Here is a 16,561-nt window from a genome sequence, read left to right as displayed (position 1 = left end):
TTCTAAAAGCACAGTTAAAGTCTGGAATTAGGTTAAAAAGCTGAGTCCACAAACCTTTTACAGTTAACTTAGTGCTGCAGCTCTCACAGCCTGCTTCATTCAACACTTCACATGTGTAGTTTCCACTGTCTAGTAAAGCCACATCACTTATCTCCAGAGATGCAAGACCTTCCTTAAAAGTGATTCTATATTTCTTATTTGTAGACAGCTCTTTGTCATTTAAGAACCAGGTAACGTGAAGTTCCGGTGATCCCTTGACTGTGCACTGCAGCCGGGCAGAAGAGCCTTTCTTCCAGACCGTGGTTGGTTCCAGCCTCTTAACAAAGATTGGTGGCTCTGGAGAGTGTAGGCAATGCACAATCCCAACATAATTTCATAATGTCATTGTCATAAAAAAGAAATCAATGTTGAAGAAGAGAAGTAGGAACAAGCAAAAGCGTTTTGTGAAGAGGCAGCCAAAGACAGCATTCACCAATAAGAAGAATACAATGAGGATACGATCTAACCACATGCCAAAGATGTTAATTTTCAAGCCTGTAGATTTGTTGTGCTTCAAATACTACAGGGGGTGAAGATTAACTGTCTAGTCTTACCTTGCACAATTACAGAAGAAGAGCAAGTTGTGCTTCCAGCATCATTTGCAGCTGTGCAGTCATATTTTCCTGAATCTTTCAACTTTGTCTTTGAAATATCAAGAGAGACTATTTTATCCTCAAACGAGAGTTTACAATCCGTTGACTGGTGAATTCTTTTGCCATCCCTTGTCCAGGTGATGGTCACTCCAGTGTCCTCGTCCACTTGGCACTCAAGATGCAGTGGGGTTCCCACAGCTGTGGCAACTGCCTCAAAGGGTTTGACAAAGCTGGGCTTTTTGATGACCTTTATCTCTGTACTGCACATTGCTGTCCCAACACTGTTGGAAGCTTTACAGAGATAGATGCCCTGGTCAGACGGTTCAAGTTTTACTACCTCAAGAATGTACTTATTCTTGTCGGAAGAGGTTCTGTAGCTTGCTCCTGAAGAAACAACTTTGTTGTCTTTGTGCCAAAGAACACTTAGAGGAGAGGAGCCTGTTATCACACACTGAATCGTAGCTTTCTTTCCAGAATACAAGGTCATTGGATCAGGCTTAGTTATAAAGGTGGGCGGATGGGCACGTTCTACAGAGTTTCAGAATAAGAAAGAGAAGTTAGTAGTTAGAACCTAAAACCCACCAAGCATTTCCTTTTAAAATCTGACCGGGAACTAAAAGAAATCAAGATATGTATATGTAACTGTTGTGCTTAGATTGTGTTTAAATGACCATATTGTTAGCTTTGCAATGAAAAATAAAAGATCCATTGACACTCTTTTTGAGACCCATTCACCGACTTTAAGTAAGTTAAACAGTTGGTCCACTTACCTGTTACTGTCAGAGAAGCGGAGCAGCTGTCACTGCCATGCTGGTTGGAGGCCTTGCAGGTGTATTCACCACTGTCTGGTTTTGTTGGGTTCTCAAGCTCCAGAGAAGATTTCTGTTGGAGACTGATGATCCTGTACATCTCGTTCTGTTTAATCTCAGCATCAGCTTTGAACCACTTGAAGGTCACATTGGGTGCGTCCTCAGTCTCACATTCAAATTTGGCTTTGCTGCCAATATTGATCTCCACGGGCAGGATTCTGTACCTAAAGACAGGTCGCACTGAGATGTGCAGAGAAAGGACATGAAAGAAACAAAAGTCACCACACTGCATATTATAGACAGTTGATAGTAGTTTACAGGTGATTGAGGACCCTAGGGTGGATGATTGCAAACAGTAGTTATCCAGGAGTGACTGTGGAGGAAAATGGTGTTAAGTTTTGATCAAGCCATGTAAATGAAGAAAGGCCGTGATGAAGACGAAAGCATGCAAAGAGTAGAGACAGTCTTCACTCGGTGGAATGGTCCAGATGTAAGAGGTGATTTTTAAGATGTGAAGTGAAAAAAGGTTTTCTTGGAACGACGTTGCGGGGTGGATATGGGGGTGATGTCAAAAGACACCATACGGTTAAGGATGATTTTTAGAGAGAAGTGAACACATGCTAAAATATTCAGTGAAAATACAAAACGTGTATGTTGCATTAGTTATTACTTTAAATTGTGAAATCAAAATATCCCCTTCATCCAACCTCTTGAGACTACTGTGAGTCGTCCAGATGTGGTGGTCTTGCCGGCTTCATTCTCAGCCTCACAGACATATTCTCCTTGATGTTTCTCCTTGATAACTTTGTTGATTTCTAACGTGTATGTGTCATGGTCTTTGGAACACTTGAACTCTTTGCCAGATTTCACCAATTGTCCATTGAAAAGCCAGTTCACATGTTGGACACACTTTATGGTCACACTGAAAGTAACCTTACTGTTCTCCTCTATAACAGTGTCCTCCATGGAATTCAAAATGATAGGGTAATCATTGGTCAAAGTGTCTGAAGACTCACTAATTATGATTGACTCTGATATATATTCCTCCCTAGTTTCTTTTTCTATGGACATATCTATGCATTGTTCCACAGGTACAGGGCCCAGGGGTACTCTTTTAGTTATATCGGCAGAACCCACATCTCTATCCTTGCTTTTTAATGTTACAGCTCTAGCTCCCAGCTTACTACTTTGCCTGGATTCATGAACCTCAAAGTGTTCCTGGACTGTTATACTTTCAAAAGATCCTTTTACTTCCGTTTTGACAGCAGCTGTTTGAGACTTTGGAGGTGCAAAATCCACAGTACTCTCTGCAATTCTCACCGTCTTCACCACAGAAGACAACATTTCTTTAGAGCGTGTACTGCTGACCTGAACTCTTTGAGGCTTGTCCATATGTTGAATTCCAGGCTGTTCAGAAGACAGGCTTTGCTGCTCTCGATAAACTATAGCATGGAAAGCTGCCTTGAGTTCAGTCCTCAGATCAGCAGTCTGAGGGTATTCACCTTCAAAAGCCAGAGTGATTTCAATAGGAGTGCCTGTTGTCGTAATAAGGTATGTGAATTTTGTAAATTTGGGTTCTTTCTGGACATTCACCTCCTGTATCCCAACAGCATCTAAACTTTCCACAATGTCTGCAAGTAACAGTGGCTGGTCACGAGCCACGGCAGACTGAAGTGCATCTTTTAACTGATGTCTGATGTTCAGACTGAGTGGTTTTGGCATTGGAATCACAAAGGTCATCTCCTTTGGGAGCTCCCGGCTCTCCTGGGATTCGTGAACAAACATTACCCCTTTAGGTTGAGTCCTCACACTCACAACAGATTCCTCAGACCTCTCTATTTCACTTGAATGTTCACCAAAGATGACTTGTTTCTCCTCCAATACTATTGATTTCCTTACTGATTGCCCTTCATGAATTAGGACTGCAAAGTCTTGCGCTGCTGAATCTAAAACAGTACAGCTTTCAGTTGAAATTGCCTGCTCCTCAATAAACACAGGTTTTTTAGGAATCTTGGGTTCTATTTTCAGTTCAGGTTTGAATTTGTCATTGGCTTTCAGCGTGTTGGTGTGTCCCTCTTCTAAACTTTGATTGTCCCGCACAGTTACTGCATGCATAACATCCCAGCGTTCCTCTTTCTGGACTAGTGCACGCTGCTGTTTCATATCACTGGTAAATGGTGTTTCTTTTGGTAGTTGTATGGGCTTGTAAGAGACCTGAAGAATGTTCTGAGGTTTGGGCTCTGCTTTAAGCTCTGACTGAAGGCCTGTCACTGAAATGTCAAGATCTTTGTGATAATCAGCAGTAAGTGCTCTTCTATCTTCAGATGTCGCTGCATGTTTTCTGGCCTTTTCCTGTTTCTGTGCTGCCATCTGCTGGTCTGGCTTTTCTATGACGAGTACACCCTCTTTGGGTAATGCAGTGATTGGCCAAACAGATTGAAGATGCAATGCAGCAGGAACTTCTTTTGTAGGTTGGATGGAGAATGTGTCACGTTTTGATAAAAACTCAGTTGTATCTTCACAAATGACAGTTTTCTGTTCGTCCTGAGACACTGTGTGTAAAAGAGTCGGGCTTTTCCTTGCAATTACATTCTCTGGCAAAGGCCTTTCACAAGTGAATCGCCCTTCAGATTGAAATGTGCCTTGATCCGCAATCATCTGTAGATGCATGAGCCTATCCCCTTCTTTTTGAGAGTTCAAAGACATGGCACTCTCCAAACCAGGTACCATGCTCAAGTGTTCTGCTTGGAGTTGGTGTCTTTCCTCAGCATGCATTGCTAATAGAATGATAGAATCCTTATGTGCCAAAGCTCTCTCTGGTGCAGGCCTATGCATTTCAAATCTCTGCTCTTTAGACAACTCTGTTTTAGTCTCACTCACTGGTGCAAACGTTGGCTGAGAATGTTCTATTTCAATCAAGGACTGAACAGTTGGATCCCTAGCAGATAGTGGTTCAGAGTGGCTCTCTGTTATAGGAAGTTGCCCTGACAATTGAGCAGAGTATAAAATCTTTACACCTTCAGTAACTCTGAAGCCTCTCTCCCCCTCAGGCCTTGTTGTCAAGCCTGTTTTTTCTTTGAGTATTGGTAAACTAGTTTCTACCTGATGACTGGTGACAACTTGTCTAGGTTCTGTAGAAGGCTTGATCCTTTCTGGAATTCTATCCCCTAAGGCCTCTGTTCTCACTGTGGTTAGAGGAAGGACCTCCTCAGCAATGGCTGACCTTAACTTTGAGGATTTCTCTTTTGCCAACTCCAGTTCTATGACCTCTGGGCTTTGGATTCGGTCAGAGTGCTGCTCGATTATATGGTGACTTTCCTGGACAGAAGATGTAAATGTAGCCATGTGCAGTTGTTTCATAGGAACAGCTGCAACTTGGAGTGGATGTGTGGGAGCTACAGACACTCTTTCTTCTACTTCATGAGACTGCAGCACAGCAGCTTGGTGGGTGACCTGCTCTCTATGAAGAGAAGCAGCAGAGATGTCCACCTCTCCAAGCGTGCCCACTTGCTCACTTGAAACAACTTGTCTGTCCTCAGTACCAATGGTATACACCATCTGATGCCCTGCCTGAAGACTTGCCCCGGCATCTCCTGGAAGGTTGACCATGTACAAGCGGGATTCTGTAGCTTGTTCAGTCATGGATACTTTATAACCTTTTTGTTTCTGAACTACCATGTGTTGTTCCTGTCGAGTTACAGAGACAGGCTCTTTGAATACAACTAACTCAGCACTACAAAAGGCTTCCCCAAATGGGTTGGAAGCCTTGCATGTATAGACCCCACTGTCCTCCTGTTTAACACTCTTCATGTTGATGAAGCCAGACCCATCTGGATTATTAACCTTGTTACAATTCTTTGTGGGTTGAATATGGAAACTGCCTCTGAGCCATTGCACCTCAGGGAGAGGGTCTCCTGTGACAACATACTTGAAAAGAGCTTCGCCGCCCTCTATACATTGGAAAGGTACAACAGTAGTTGTGAATTCTGGAGGTTTGCCGACTGTTTTGAACATTTCTTCAACCCCCTTCTTTGTTTTTTGGGGATCACTCAATTCAACATGCAGGAACGAAGTGCAGCTTGACTGCCCAAATCTGTTGCTTACAGTACAGGTGTATTCTCCAGCATACTCTTTCTGCACCTTGTTTATGACCAAACTGTATTCGTCTACCTCTTGGACAAATGTGTAAATAGAGGAACTAGTAATGACATGGCCATTGTGAAACCACTGAACATTAGGCCTTGGGAAGCCAGAAACTGTGACAGTAAACCTGGCCATCTCCCCAACAGTGACAGCTGCTGGTGAGAGTTGGGTAATGAAAACTGGCTTTTCTTTTTTCTTCTCTAAAGTACTAGAGAAACGTTCAGATTCTGGCATGAGTTCAAGTGTTTTGCTTTTGTCTGGTAACTGTAGGCCAGTGTAGTAAGAAGATGCCTGTTTTTCCTCTTCAGTTGAGACAGTCAAGCTAGAAAAAGCTGAGTTGAACAAGTACATTACTCAGTCATTTATATATTTAAATTGAGGGTCATCTAGATTTGAATATCCAAAAACGACATACATTTCGAGCACATTTTTCCCCCAAACATTGTTACATAAGACAAAGAAAAGTATCATGCTTTTAAAAAGATTTTTAAAAACTATCTGCAGAATGTATAGCAGAAACCTTTGGATACATGTATATATTTGTAATTAATTTAAAGATTGAAGAATGTATATTGACAAGAAGGAAATGTTACCTCTAACTCCATCCTGAGTTCCATAGTCCTCCTCTGTGGTTGTTACTGTGAAGAGACAAACATATAAATTAGAGATTATGCCCTCCATCCATGGTGCAAAGCTGTTAGATCCAGGTGACACATTGTGCATCTATATTGTCATTTTCGCTCTCAAGTGACACTGGCATGCTTGGGTTTTGACATATACGCATATGGTTCTCTTAATTTGGAAAGTTATTTGGAACGTGCTCAGTGATATGAGTACACTCATCTTCGACATCCGTCATTGTGCTTGAAAACCTGGTCTATCCTAATTATTATTCAATCGAATTTGGATTGGCACCAAGTTTCTTTGTCTGTGTGGTAAAAGACAGTGTGCGTGGGAGAAGAGAGAGGAGAATCGACATCATTGGCCGAGATAGCAGAAAGGACTAAAGCATGCAGATGCCAACCTGTCATCACTGGGCTGCACTCAGCATCTCCAGCTGAGTTGACAAGTTTGCAAGTATAAGTGCCCCCTTGCCAAGGACCAACATTCTTAACATTTAAACAGCACAGGGGCCCATCATGTTTCAGAGAGTGAAAGACAGACTCTTCAACAATCAACTGATTGTGTAGCCAAATGACAAATGGAGTCGGGATTCCCTTCATTATGCAAAACAAAGAGATTGTGTCTCTGTGTTTGACAAGCAGTTGAGGGGGCAGTTTGATGAGGAACTCTGGGATGGTGACGCCACCTCTCCCACGCTCTTCATAAGGCACAACATCAGGGAAACAAAGATGGTTGATGAGGCTGTAAGCCCTCTTGGAGGTGGGTGGTGGAGATCCCAGTGTCTCCATGGACTCTTGGTTGTCTTCTTGGTCAGAGGTCTTTCTAGAGGTCTCTCTGTCTGGCTGCGAGGCTTTATAGACAGAATCGGTAGGGATGGGAGTTTCTGCTTTGACATTTGCTTCTTTTGCTGAGTGAGAACAAAGTTAGGGAGATTTATTAGGGATTAAGTTCATCAGTGAAAGGGTATCTAGGCTTCAAATAGGCGGAAGGGGTTAGTGAAATGGAAAGATGGATATTAGGGGCAAGCTTGCAATGGGAGAATAACTAGATTTAACAAAGATGGTTATTCCATTACATTTCACTTGGTTAACAATCTATAGGATATATTAAAGGTTTAAAAGCAGCAGGAAGCAGATGGTGTGGGGTGGACAAGAGAGTGGTGATATTCAAAAAGAGAGATTAACCACCTTCCACAGTGAGCTGAGCAGAGGTGCTGTTCTCGCCATGTTTATTGAGAGTGGTACAGCGGTAAGTCCCCTGGTCACCCAGCTCTACCCCCTGTATGATTAGGGACTGAAGCCCTCTGCTATGGGAGCTTATCACCCTCTCTGTGTCTGCCAGCCTCCGTCCGTTATGGTCCCACATTATTCCTGTAAACGGCTGGCCATCAAAAGAGCAGTTGAACTGGGCCATCTCACCACTTTTAACCCTCACGTCGGTCATTCTTAAGAGCAAAGTGGGGCTTGAGGGAATGCTCATGTCAGATTCTTCATTAGTCGTGACTTCCACCTTCCTCACAGATGAGGATGTCATCCTCACGGTGGATGTCTCAGAGACGGACTGAAAGGTCTGTACACTGTGTGTGCTCATATCCACTGATTGGTAGCCCTCTGAGTGTACCTCCTTTTTCTGACTTATCTCCCCAATTCTCGACACAGTTTGCCTATCTATGGTTTTCATATTTTCATCTGGGCAATAAAAAGAGTAGAATTAGGTCAATAATCAATAGTGACTTCTTCAGGTTATTGTTGACGGGAATGCAGTGCGAAGTTGGTGCAGCGTTTTGGATGGGTGGCATTTCAAGATGAGAAGTGACAATAGCTGGTTTCTTGTCCGGTCATGCAAGCTTGTCTTGAGCAAAATACTACAGTTTACTCTGTGTTCCAACAACAAAAAATGCAAAAAATAATTCCTGAAGGGGATTGGTTAGGTAACATTACCTTTAAAGTAAGAGACGAAATATAGCATGCCACGAAGAGCAAAGCGCTTGTAAGATTACCCCGTGATAACTGTTAGGATTGACATACACATGTTGGTAGTACTATCGGTTGCTTTAAATATATTATACAGCATGCTCAGAGAAAGCTTAAATTAAGAATTACCTGGTGACCACAGTATTCTAATAAATTCAAAGACAATGTTTTTTGCGGGCCAAATTGGTGGCTTATTGTACAAACAAATTATCTCTGACTATAGAATGCTGGGCACAAGCATGAAACCTTGCCACTTCTCCATGATGCACTAGCCCATACAACGTGCTTTTAACTGATTAAAAGCAGAACCCTGCAAGTTGGGAGTGCCACTGAGATTTGAAAACAATGTATAAAGGCTTTAAAGAAAAAATATACGGTTCACTGACTAAATGGTAGCCTGTAGCACTGCAATACAGTATACAAATGAATGTTTTCAAAATCTTGTTAATTCTGTTAACAGTGTAAAATCAACTGCATGGTAAATTTCAGTTTTCCTGAACTAGCTCATGCATGGTATATATACCTACCACTGTAATTCCCAAAACAAAGAATTACATAAATTGGAAATATGTCTAATTCTTTTTATTACGTTAATTAAACTCACCATCAAGTGTTAAAGTTGCAGAGCAAGACACCATTCCTGATGAGTTTCTAGCAACACAAGTGTATTCCCCTTCTTTGTCAGGGACAACTCTGGCTATCTCCAGCTGGCAGTTGTCATCAAACTGAGACATCTTAAAGATGTCAGACTGTTTGAGCTCCTTATCCTTGCAGTACCAAGTGATTCTCAGATCTACAGAGAGAAAAAACATTTTAATTGGTTTGTGTATTTCATTACAGTTCAGAGAAAGCTGTTATTTTTAAGATAATAAAGCATAGATACCTTCACCAGAGACACAACACTGGAACTTGGCTGACTCTCCCTCTCTGAGTAAGAGATCTTTAAGGGGAGAGATGATCATAGGTGCAGACCGAGGAGATCCAGAATCGGGGGAGACTAATTCGGAAACTGAAATACAAAAAGGTTCAACGGAATTATTGATCAGATATTTAAACTTCTTATTTAAAAATTAAATTGTATACACAGTGTCTCAACCTACCTTCCACATTAAGGACACCTGAGCTTGTGGCCATGCCAAAGTAATTCTTCGCCTCACAGTTGTAGACAGCTGCATCTTCTGGGAACACCTCAATCAGTAGCAGTGTGTGCTCGTTTCCTTCACGCAGGAACTTGCACTTGAACCCAGCGGAGAGAGCCTGGGAGTTCTTGTACCAAGTCACTTGAGGCTGTGGGATGCCAAACACTTCTACAGAAAAGCGAGCAGGTTTGCCAGCCTCCACAGACAGTGGCTGCATGTGGCGAATGATCTTTGGTGGATCAGGGACTAAATGAAATAAACAGTTACAGAAGAGCTTTTGTTAGAAATTGATGACTGATTTTGAGTTTATGCTTTCAATTTAAATGAATTTCAATGAATGGAATTGTGCAAACTTACCATTGACATGTAGAGTCACAACTGTCCTGTTTTTTCCAGCAATGAACGTGTACTCCCCTGCATCACTTCTATAGGTTTCTGAGATAGTCAAACGGTGAATCTTCCGGATGATAACATAGTTAAACCGGTCCTCAACTGAAAAGATGATCTCTACACCGTTTCGGAGCCAACGGCCTTCAATTTCATCCTCATTGACTTCAAATTCAAACATCGTTCTTTGTTTTTCAACCACCTAGAAAAATATTTTTCAGACATTAGTTTTCTACAGACAAATACTGACATACAAGACAGCGCTTTGCATTTGTAAACCTTCAAGTGATACTCACTGTGATTTCTTTATCTGCTGGCTCTGAGATCCTGACATCCCGTCCCTCTACAGTCAGGTGACCTTTTGACACACTTGCACCAGCGACCACAGAATACTCCCCAGCATCAGTCATGCGGACAGTCTGGATCATCAAGCGGTGCAGAAACTTCTCAGTGGAGACTTTGTATCTGCAATGATGACCAATGGAGGGGATATTTACAAAGTGTTATTATTAGCATTTTTTGATATTCTATAAAACATATTATATGAAATCGATGACACTGACCTTTCAGACGTTTCAAGCTCCTGTCCATCTTTCATCCACATCACTTGGATGTTGGGCTCAGAAATTTCACATTCAAATATTGCCTTCTTCTTCTCTGTTATCTTGATATCTTTGATGTGCTTGGTGAATTCAATCACGCGAGCTTCAGGTGCAAAGACAAGAGTACAGGAATACATTTAATACTACTGCCAAATACGTAGTACCAGGTTTTGCCAAGCCTTATCAACAGTACTTACCATCAATGTAAAGGTTTGCAGATGAAGATGCTGAGCCAGCCACAAATTTATAATCTCCACTATCACCAAAGTGAGTATTCCGGATTGTGAGGGAGTGCGTCAGCTGCTTTGAGCGACTCTGGCATCTGTCTGTGGACCGAATCTCAATACCATTCTTGAGCCACTTGTAGGTGATACTCTCATAATTGACATTCACTTCAAATGTGATGGTGTCTTTCTCCTGTGCGTTTATGTCTTGCATCATGGAGGTGATTAAGATTGCTGTCAAAAACACATGTCATTGTTAGATTTTCATCTTACACGGTTTCTTTAAATAAACATAATTAGTTAGAAAAACTTACGATTAACGGTCAGTGTTGCAGAGACCTTGTCATTTCCACAGACAAAGGTATACTCTGCAGAGTCTTGTCTGCTGGTATTCATGATCTTGAGCTGGTGAAGTTTTCCCTGGACCACAATCCTGAACTTTTCACTCATTTCAATCTGCACTCCATTTTTCAGCCAGGTGGCAGGGACATTGAAATGTGAAACTTCACACTCAAAAGTGGCATCATGTGTCTCTGGGACATCAATGCTCTTCAAAGGTTTGGTGACACGCAAGGCTGGAAACGTAAAACATAAATTTAATATCTTACAAATAGTTCATTTACAAATGTTTAAAATGATTGATTTCAAAGTAAAAACTTACATTCAACATAGAGAGATGCGCCACACTGCACATGTCCAACCATAGCGGTGTACTCTCCAGCTTTGTGAGTGTCTACATGTTTGATGATCAACTTGTGAGTTTTTCTATCACACAGCATGTTGACCTGCTCACTTGGTTTCAGCTCCACATTATTGAACATCCATTTTACAGGGATGTTATCGTGGGACAGACCCAGCTCAAAAGTGGCAGTGGCATCCAACAAGGAAGTCACATCTTTTGGCTTCTTCAAAATCTTAATTGCTGGAGAAAATAAATATTGATATCCATGAAGTTTGTAAAACATTTTCAACACACAATATTACAAGATCTACAAATCAAATCTAATTTATTTGTATAGCCCTTTTTACACGCAAGCATGTTACAGAGGGCTTCACATACGCCCATACAACTGTCCCTCAACCAACCTAAACCCTCAAGGAAGACAAGGAAAAACGCCCAGAAAAACTCCCAACAGGAGAAAAAACCTTGAGAGGAGCAATTCAGAGAGGGATCCCCTCCTCCAGAGACGGCTACAGTTGTACTTACTCTCAATGTTTAACCTGGCATTAGCAGACAGCTTTCCAAGTTTGAATCCATAAACAGACTCATCTTGAGTGGTGCAGTTCTTAATCTTCAAGGTGTGGACCATGCCATCAACAGAGATTTCACATTTATCACTGGGACGGATGTCAACGCCATTCTTGATCCACTGTGAGCCCTTCACATTCTCATGGGTCAGCTCCAGACTAAACACTGCCTCTTGTGTCTCAGAGACAGTCTGGTTCTTCAGGGTCTTCTTGATTTTCACAGCTGTAGCATTAAATATAAGAATGTATTAAGAGCAAATACTGTAGTATGAGGAAGGGTGGTGTTTTTAATGGTCTTAATTAAAATCTTTAATCTTAGTAAGCCACTTTGCAAAAGCCTATACAACTAAATGATTTCAAGCAATAAGAGTTTCTGTATGAATATATGTCATAGCAAAGTAATTGTAAATTATTTTTTCAAGGACAGATCAATGTCTTCATTCACAAGATGGTACTTACCCTCTACTCTCAGGTTGGCAGTTGTCTTTGAATTTGCAACCTGGTAGGTATATTCCCCAATGTCAGTGGCTTTGGTTATAACAATAACAAGACGCCTGACAGCACCAAGTTTTTCACTCCGGACATTTTCACTGAAGTCCACAGGCTGTCCATCCTTCAGCCACTTTCCTTCAGCGCTTGGGTTGGCGACCTCACACTCCAGCTCAGCAGTCTGAGAGTCAGCCACAATCAAATCACGCAGGGGTCTGTTGATGGCGCCACCTAGGTATCAAAAAGTAACAAGTAATGTCAACATGGTGCCCTATATACAATTGTTTTGTTACAATGTTTTTTTAAATGGTATTGGTATAGTGAAATATGCTTGTTTAGCATACCTGATACAGTAAGCTTTGCACTGGATGTCTTTTCACCAGCTGCAAAACCGTATTCTCCCTCCTCATCCTTCATGGCATTAATGACAGTCAAGGCATACCGCTTGCCCTTTGCCTCCATCTTGTATTTCGGACCAGCTTTAAGGGGCTGCTTCTTGAAAGTCCAGACAGCATCAATGCCAGGATGAGAAACTTCAACCTCAAAGTTGACATTCTGAGTCTCGGTGCACACTCTATCCTCCATGTGCTTCACGATTTGAATTTCTGATGGAATAAGTTACATTAGAACACAAACTAAAATGTTCTTTCCTCTGTTTTTATAAAGAAATAAAATGCATCACTTGTTCAACATTCTTACTTTGGACAGTTAATTTGCAGCTTGTGTCAGCTCTGCCAACAACCAGCTTGTAGTTTCCTTCATCTGAGGCAAAGGACCTGTTAAACACCAGGCGCTGTTTGGTTCCCTTTGCAACCATCTGGATCCTCTCGCTGGGCATAATGAGCTTGTCATTTTGGTACCACTTCACGGAGCTGACATCTGCAGCAGAGATCTTAGCCTCCATAACAGCTTTGGTTCCCTCAACTGATGTGATGTCCTTGAGTGGTGCCAAAATGCCAATAACTGTAACACAAAAAAAATCAACAATTTGGTTAACTTGGAAAGAGTAACTGTTTGAAACTGAAAGTTTATGTAAAATATGAACTCACCTTGAATTGTCAGTTTTCCATTAGTGGAGATTTCTTGGGCAGGCACCACAAAGGAGTACATTCCGTTGTCATCCTTCTTGGTATCCTCAATCAGTAGTTTGTGGGTGAGTTTGTCAATTACAATGTGAATACGATCTGAGGCAGCGATAAGATTACCATTCTTCATCCAAGACCCCTCAACATTTTCTTGAGAGAATTTGACTTCCAGCTGAGCAATGTCACCCTCACAAACCGTCACATCAGACAGGGGTTGCATCAGAGTCACAGGACGCACTAAAAGGGACACGTGATAAGATTTAGATTTTCATGATCAAATCAGCAATGTATGTTCAAAGCTCAGTGACTTCAAATAAATTGTATTTATACAATATAAACAGACACCGTCTTATTAATTGTAAAAACTCACATTTCATCTTCAGGGAAGCACTTGTCTTAAATTCACCAACAACAAATGTGTATTTGCCCTGATCTTCTTTCTTGACGTCTTTCACAGATAGAGAATGTCTTCCACGACGGGAGGAGATAACATATTTGCTGCTGGGAGTGATCTCCTTTTTCTCAAAGTACCAGGCACCTTCAGCATCCTCACGAGACACAATACACTCAAACTCTCCAGAGTAGGTCTCAGGGACCTCAGTGTTGTCCAAGGTCTTCACTAATTCCAGTGCAGAACCTATAAGTGTACAAAGAATGAAAGAAGATTAGAACGATTAAATTGGTGGCCTTAAATGAAACAAATCAAACTTCTTGAAATGCATGCATTCATTCATTTAAACACACATTTATAAATGCATCTTTAAGGATTTTAATGTTGCAGGAAAATGTTTATATGCTATATTTAAATGCCAAAAAATACATTTGTGAATGTGGCTAATTGTGTCATAATTGTTACATGTGTTTCTTCTGTCTATTTATTTGATTAAAAAGTAAGAGGCATAAAGGAAAATGTGTGCCTGTGAAATTCATTAAAAGGCAAAGCTTTCAATCTATATCAAAGGCAATGTTGCAGATGTGGTTTGGAAATTAGAGTAAATACTTATTGGTACACTAACAAACCTTCAACATGGAGTCTGGCCGTGGTTCTGATGTTGGGGTCCTCAACAACGACACAACTGTATTCTGAATCATCCTTCATGCCGATGATTAGCACAGACAGGAAGTGGACCTTTCTGTCTGAGTGCATCCTGTATTTGTCTCCAGAGAAAATCTCCACATTGTTTTTCAGCCATTTGACTTTGACAAAAGGCTCATTGGTTTCACATTCAAAGGTAGCCATGGTGTCCTTCTCCTTAGCATCGGTATCCTCCAGCTCTTGAGTGAAGCTAATGACTGGCTTTCCTGCAGAGTACAGAATGAATCATATTGTTGACAATGCTTGACAGGATTCAATTTATTGATAAAATCAAAACCGTAATACTATCCATAATTACAATTAGACAATAATTGTTAAATTATATGTTTGTCATATAACTACCTTGCACCAACAGGAAGGCATGGCCTGAAGTTTCCCCTGCAATGTTGACGGCTTTAACCATGACACTGGCAGAATCTTCAGCTGTGACATTGCGTATCACTAATTCACATACATGTTCTTCAGGCCAGTACCAATTGACGCGATCCGTTTTCTCAAGCAAAACACCATTCTTAAACCATTGGCACTCAGGCTCCGGTTTACCAATCACCCTGACTCTAAAACGAACCTCATCCATCAGGGAAACTGTCTGGCTCACAATACGCTCAATGATCTTTGGAGCTTCCATGCTGGGAGAGAGCTTGAATTTTTCTGGTTTGATTGAGGGAGCGGTGACCTTGCGTTCTTCCTCCTTCTTCTTTTCAGCCTCAGACTTCTTTTTCATATGATGAAGAAGTTCCTCCTTCCTTTTCCTAAGCATGCCCTCGTAAGACTCATCCTTCCTGCGAGACTTCAGCTCCACAGCAGTGATGGCCTCATAGTAACCCTCCTCTGTTCTGCGCTTGAATTTATTTTTTAACTCATCGGTCTCCTCTGTGGATTTTTCATGGATCACTCTCTCTGTCTTCTTCAGCTTCACAACCTCTTTGGGCCGAGTGTCCTCGTCGGGTTTTTCAACCTTCACAACTTCAAAGGAAACTTTCCCAGCTTCTGGTCCAATGCCAACTTCTCCAGCCTTAGCCTCAGGGACACGACGAAGGACAGATCTGAAGTCCTCTTTCTGTGTAATTTCCAGCTTAACTGTATGCTCAGCTGTACCAATGGGGTTCTCTGCCAACACTCTCACTTCCCCTGAATCGTAAGACTTGATATCTACAATCTCTAGGTAGTAAATACCATCATAGTGAAGTCTCATTCTCTTGCTCTTGCGAATGAGCTGACCGTTAAGGTACCAGTTAACCTTTGGTGTAGGATAACCAGTTACTCTGCAACGGAATTTTGCAGCTTCACCTTCCAGTACTCTGGCAGGCTCAGGAACAAGAACAATCTCTGGCTTTGTCTTCTCTGATCCTTCATCTGCACCAACTCCAGAAGGACCTCCTTCATGAGCCATCCGCTCCATCTCATCAATTCTTTGTATTCCCTTCCTACCCTCAGGTAGTTGAGTTTCCTCCACCAGGCTCTTCTCATCCTTGACAATCAGGGTAGCTGAGGTCTGGTCAACTCCAAACTTGTTAGTTGCTCTGCAAGTGATGACACCACTGTCTCTGGCATAAGCAGCTTCAAAGTCAAGACTGCAGTAGCCAAATTCATTGACCATGCGCAACCTGTTTGCAGCTGCCAGGGGTTTGCCATCATGCAACCATTCAACCATCATGGTGGGGTCTCCAATAGGGGTTAGTCTGCATTCAAAATGGACGGGACCAAAACGCTTCAGTCTGACAGAAGTCAGCTTCTTCTTAAACTGTGGCTTCTGTTGTTTCTCTTTGTCGTAAAGGTCACCCTCCTCCCACTGATCTTGACCATAACGGAGATGCAAGGGTTCCAACTCTGGAGGAGCAATATCCTTGGCCTTGTAGGTTCCTTTGGGAATAATAAGCTTCCTTTCAGGCTCAGGTTCAACAAAGTCCAACTCAATATTGACTCTGCAGCGAGTGGTATCTCTTCCAGCTTTGTTGATGGCTGTGGCTGTGTACCAGGCACTATCAGCACTGACTGGAGCAGGGATCTGGAATTTGGCCTCTCCTTTGGTGCCTTCAATCCTAAAATAACATTTGTATCAATTAATCTGATTAAACAAGCATTAAGTTACTGTATAAGTTTAAATCAA

General features: G+C 41.8%; 1 protein-coding gene across 1 annotated transcript in view; it reads right to left on the bottom strand.

The window, feature by feature from the left end:
- Positions 1 to 16,561, bottom strand: part of ttn.1 (titin, tandem duplicate 1) — a 134,321-nt gene that overhangs the window by 108,402 nt on the left and 9,358 nt on the right. The window contains exons 22-45 of the mRNA XM_047047516.1: positions 14,794 to 16,493; positions 14,376 to 14,657; positions 13,726 to 13,992; positions 13,320 to 13,592; positions 12,970 to 13,233; positions 12,615 to 12,875; positions 12,241 to 12,501; positions 11,741 to 12,004; positions 11,195 to 11,455; positions 10,848 to 11,108; positions 10,507 to 10,767; positions 10,271 to 10,412; positions 10,004 to 10,172; positions 9,678 to 9,909; positions 9,282 to 9,566; positions 9,065 to 9,190; positions 8,786 to 8,974; positions 7,396 to 7,896; positions 6,609 to 7,115; positions 6,178 to 6,222; positions 2,149 to 5,916; positions 1,403 to 1,681; positions 594 to 1,160; positions 55 to 336 (exon numbers count right to left, since the gene is read on the bottom strand). Coding sequence (XP_046903472.1) covers positions 55 to 336; positions 594 to 1,160; positions 1,403 to 1,681; positions 2,149 to 5,916; positions 6,178 to 6,222; positions 6,609 to 7,115; positions 7,396 to 7,896; positions 8,786 to 8,974; positions 9,065 to 9,190; positions 9,282 to 9,566; positions 9,678 to 9,909; positions 10,004 to 10,172; positions 10,271 to 10,412; positions 10,507 to 10,767; positions 10,848 to 11,108; positions 11,195 to 11,455; positions 11,741 to 12,004; positions 12,241 to 12,501; positions 12,615 to 12,875; positions 12,970 to 13,233; positions 13,320 to 13,592; positions 13,726 to 13,992; positions 14,376 to 14,657; positions 14,794 to 16,493 — 11,447 coding nt within the window. The remainder of the gene's footprint in view (positions 1 to 54; positions 337 to 593; positions 1,161 to 1,402; positions 1,682 to 2,148; positions 5,917 to 6,177; positions 6,223 to 6,608; positions 7,116 to 7,395; positions 7,897 to 8,785; positions 8,975 to 9,064; positions 9,191 to 9,281; positions 9,567 to 9,677; positions 9,910 to 10,003; positions 10,173 to 10,270; positions 10,413 to 10,506; positions 10,768 to 10,847; positions 11,109 to 11,194; positions 11,456 to 11,740; positions 12,005 to 12,240; positions 12,502 to 12,614; positions 12,876 to 12,969; positions 13,234 to 13,319; positions 13,593 to 13,725; positions 13,993 to 14,375; positions 14,658 to 14,793; positions 16,494 to 16,561) is intronic.

Source organism: Hypomesus transpacificus, chromosome 23 (assembly GCF_021917145.1).
Source record: "Hypomesus transpacificus isolate Combined female chromosome 23, fHypTra1, whole genome shotgun sequence".
NCBI classification, from domain to species: Eukaryota; Metazoa; Chordata; class Actinopteri; order Osmeriformes; family Osmeridae; genus Hypomesus; species Hypomesus transpacificus.
The sequence above is the reverse complement of the archived record's forward strand: the minus strand, read 5'-3'. Positions and strand labels throughout refer to the sequence as shown.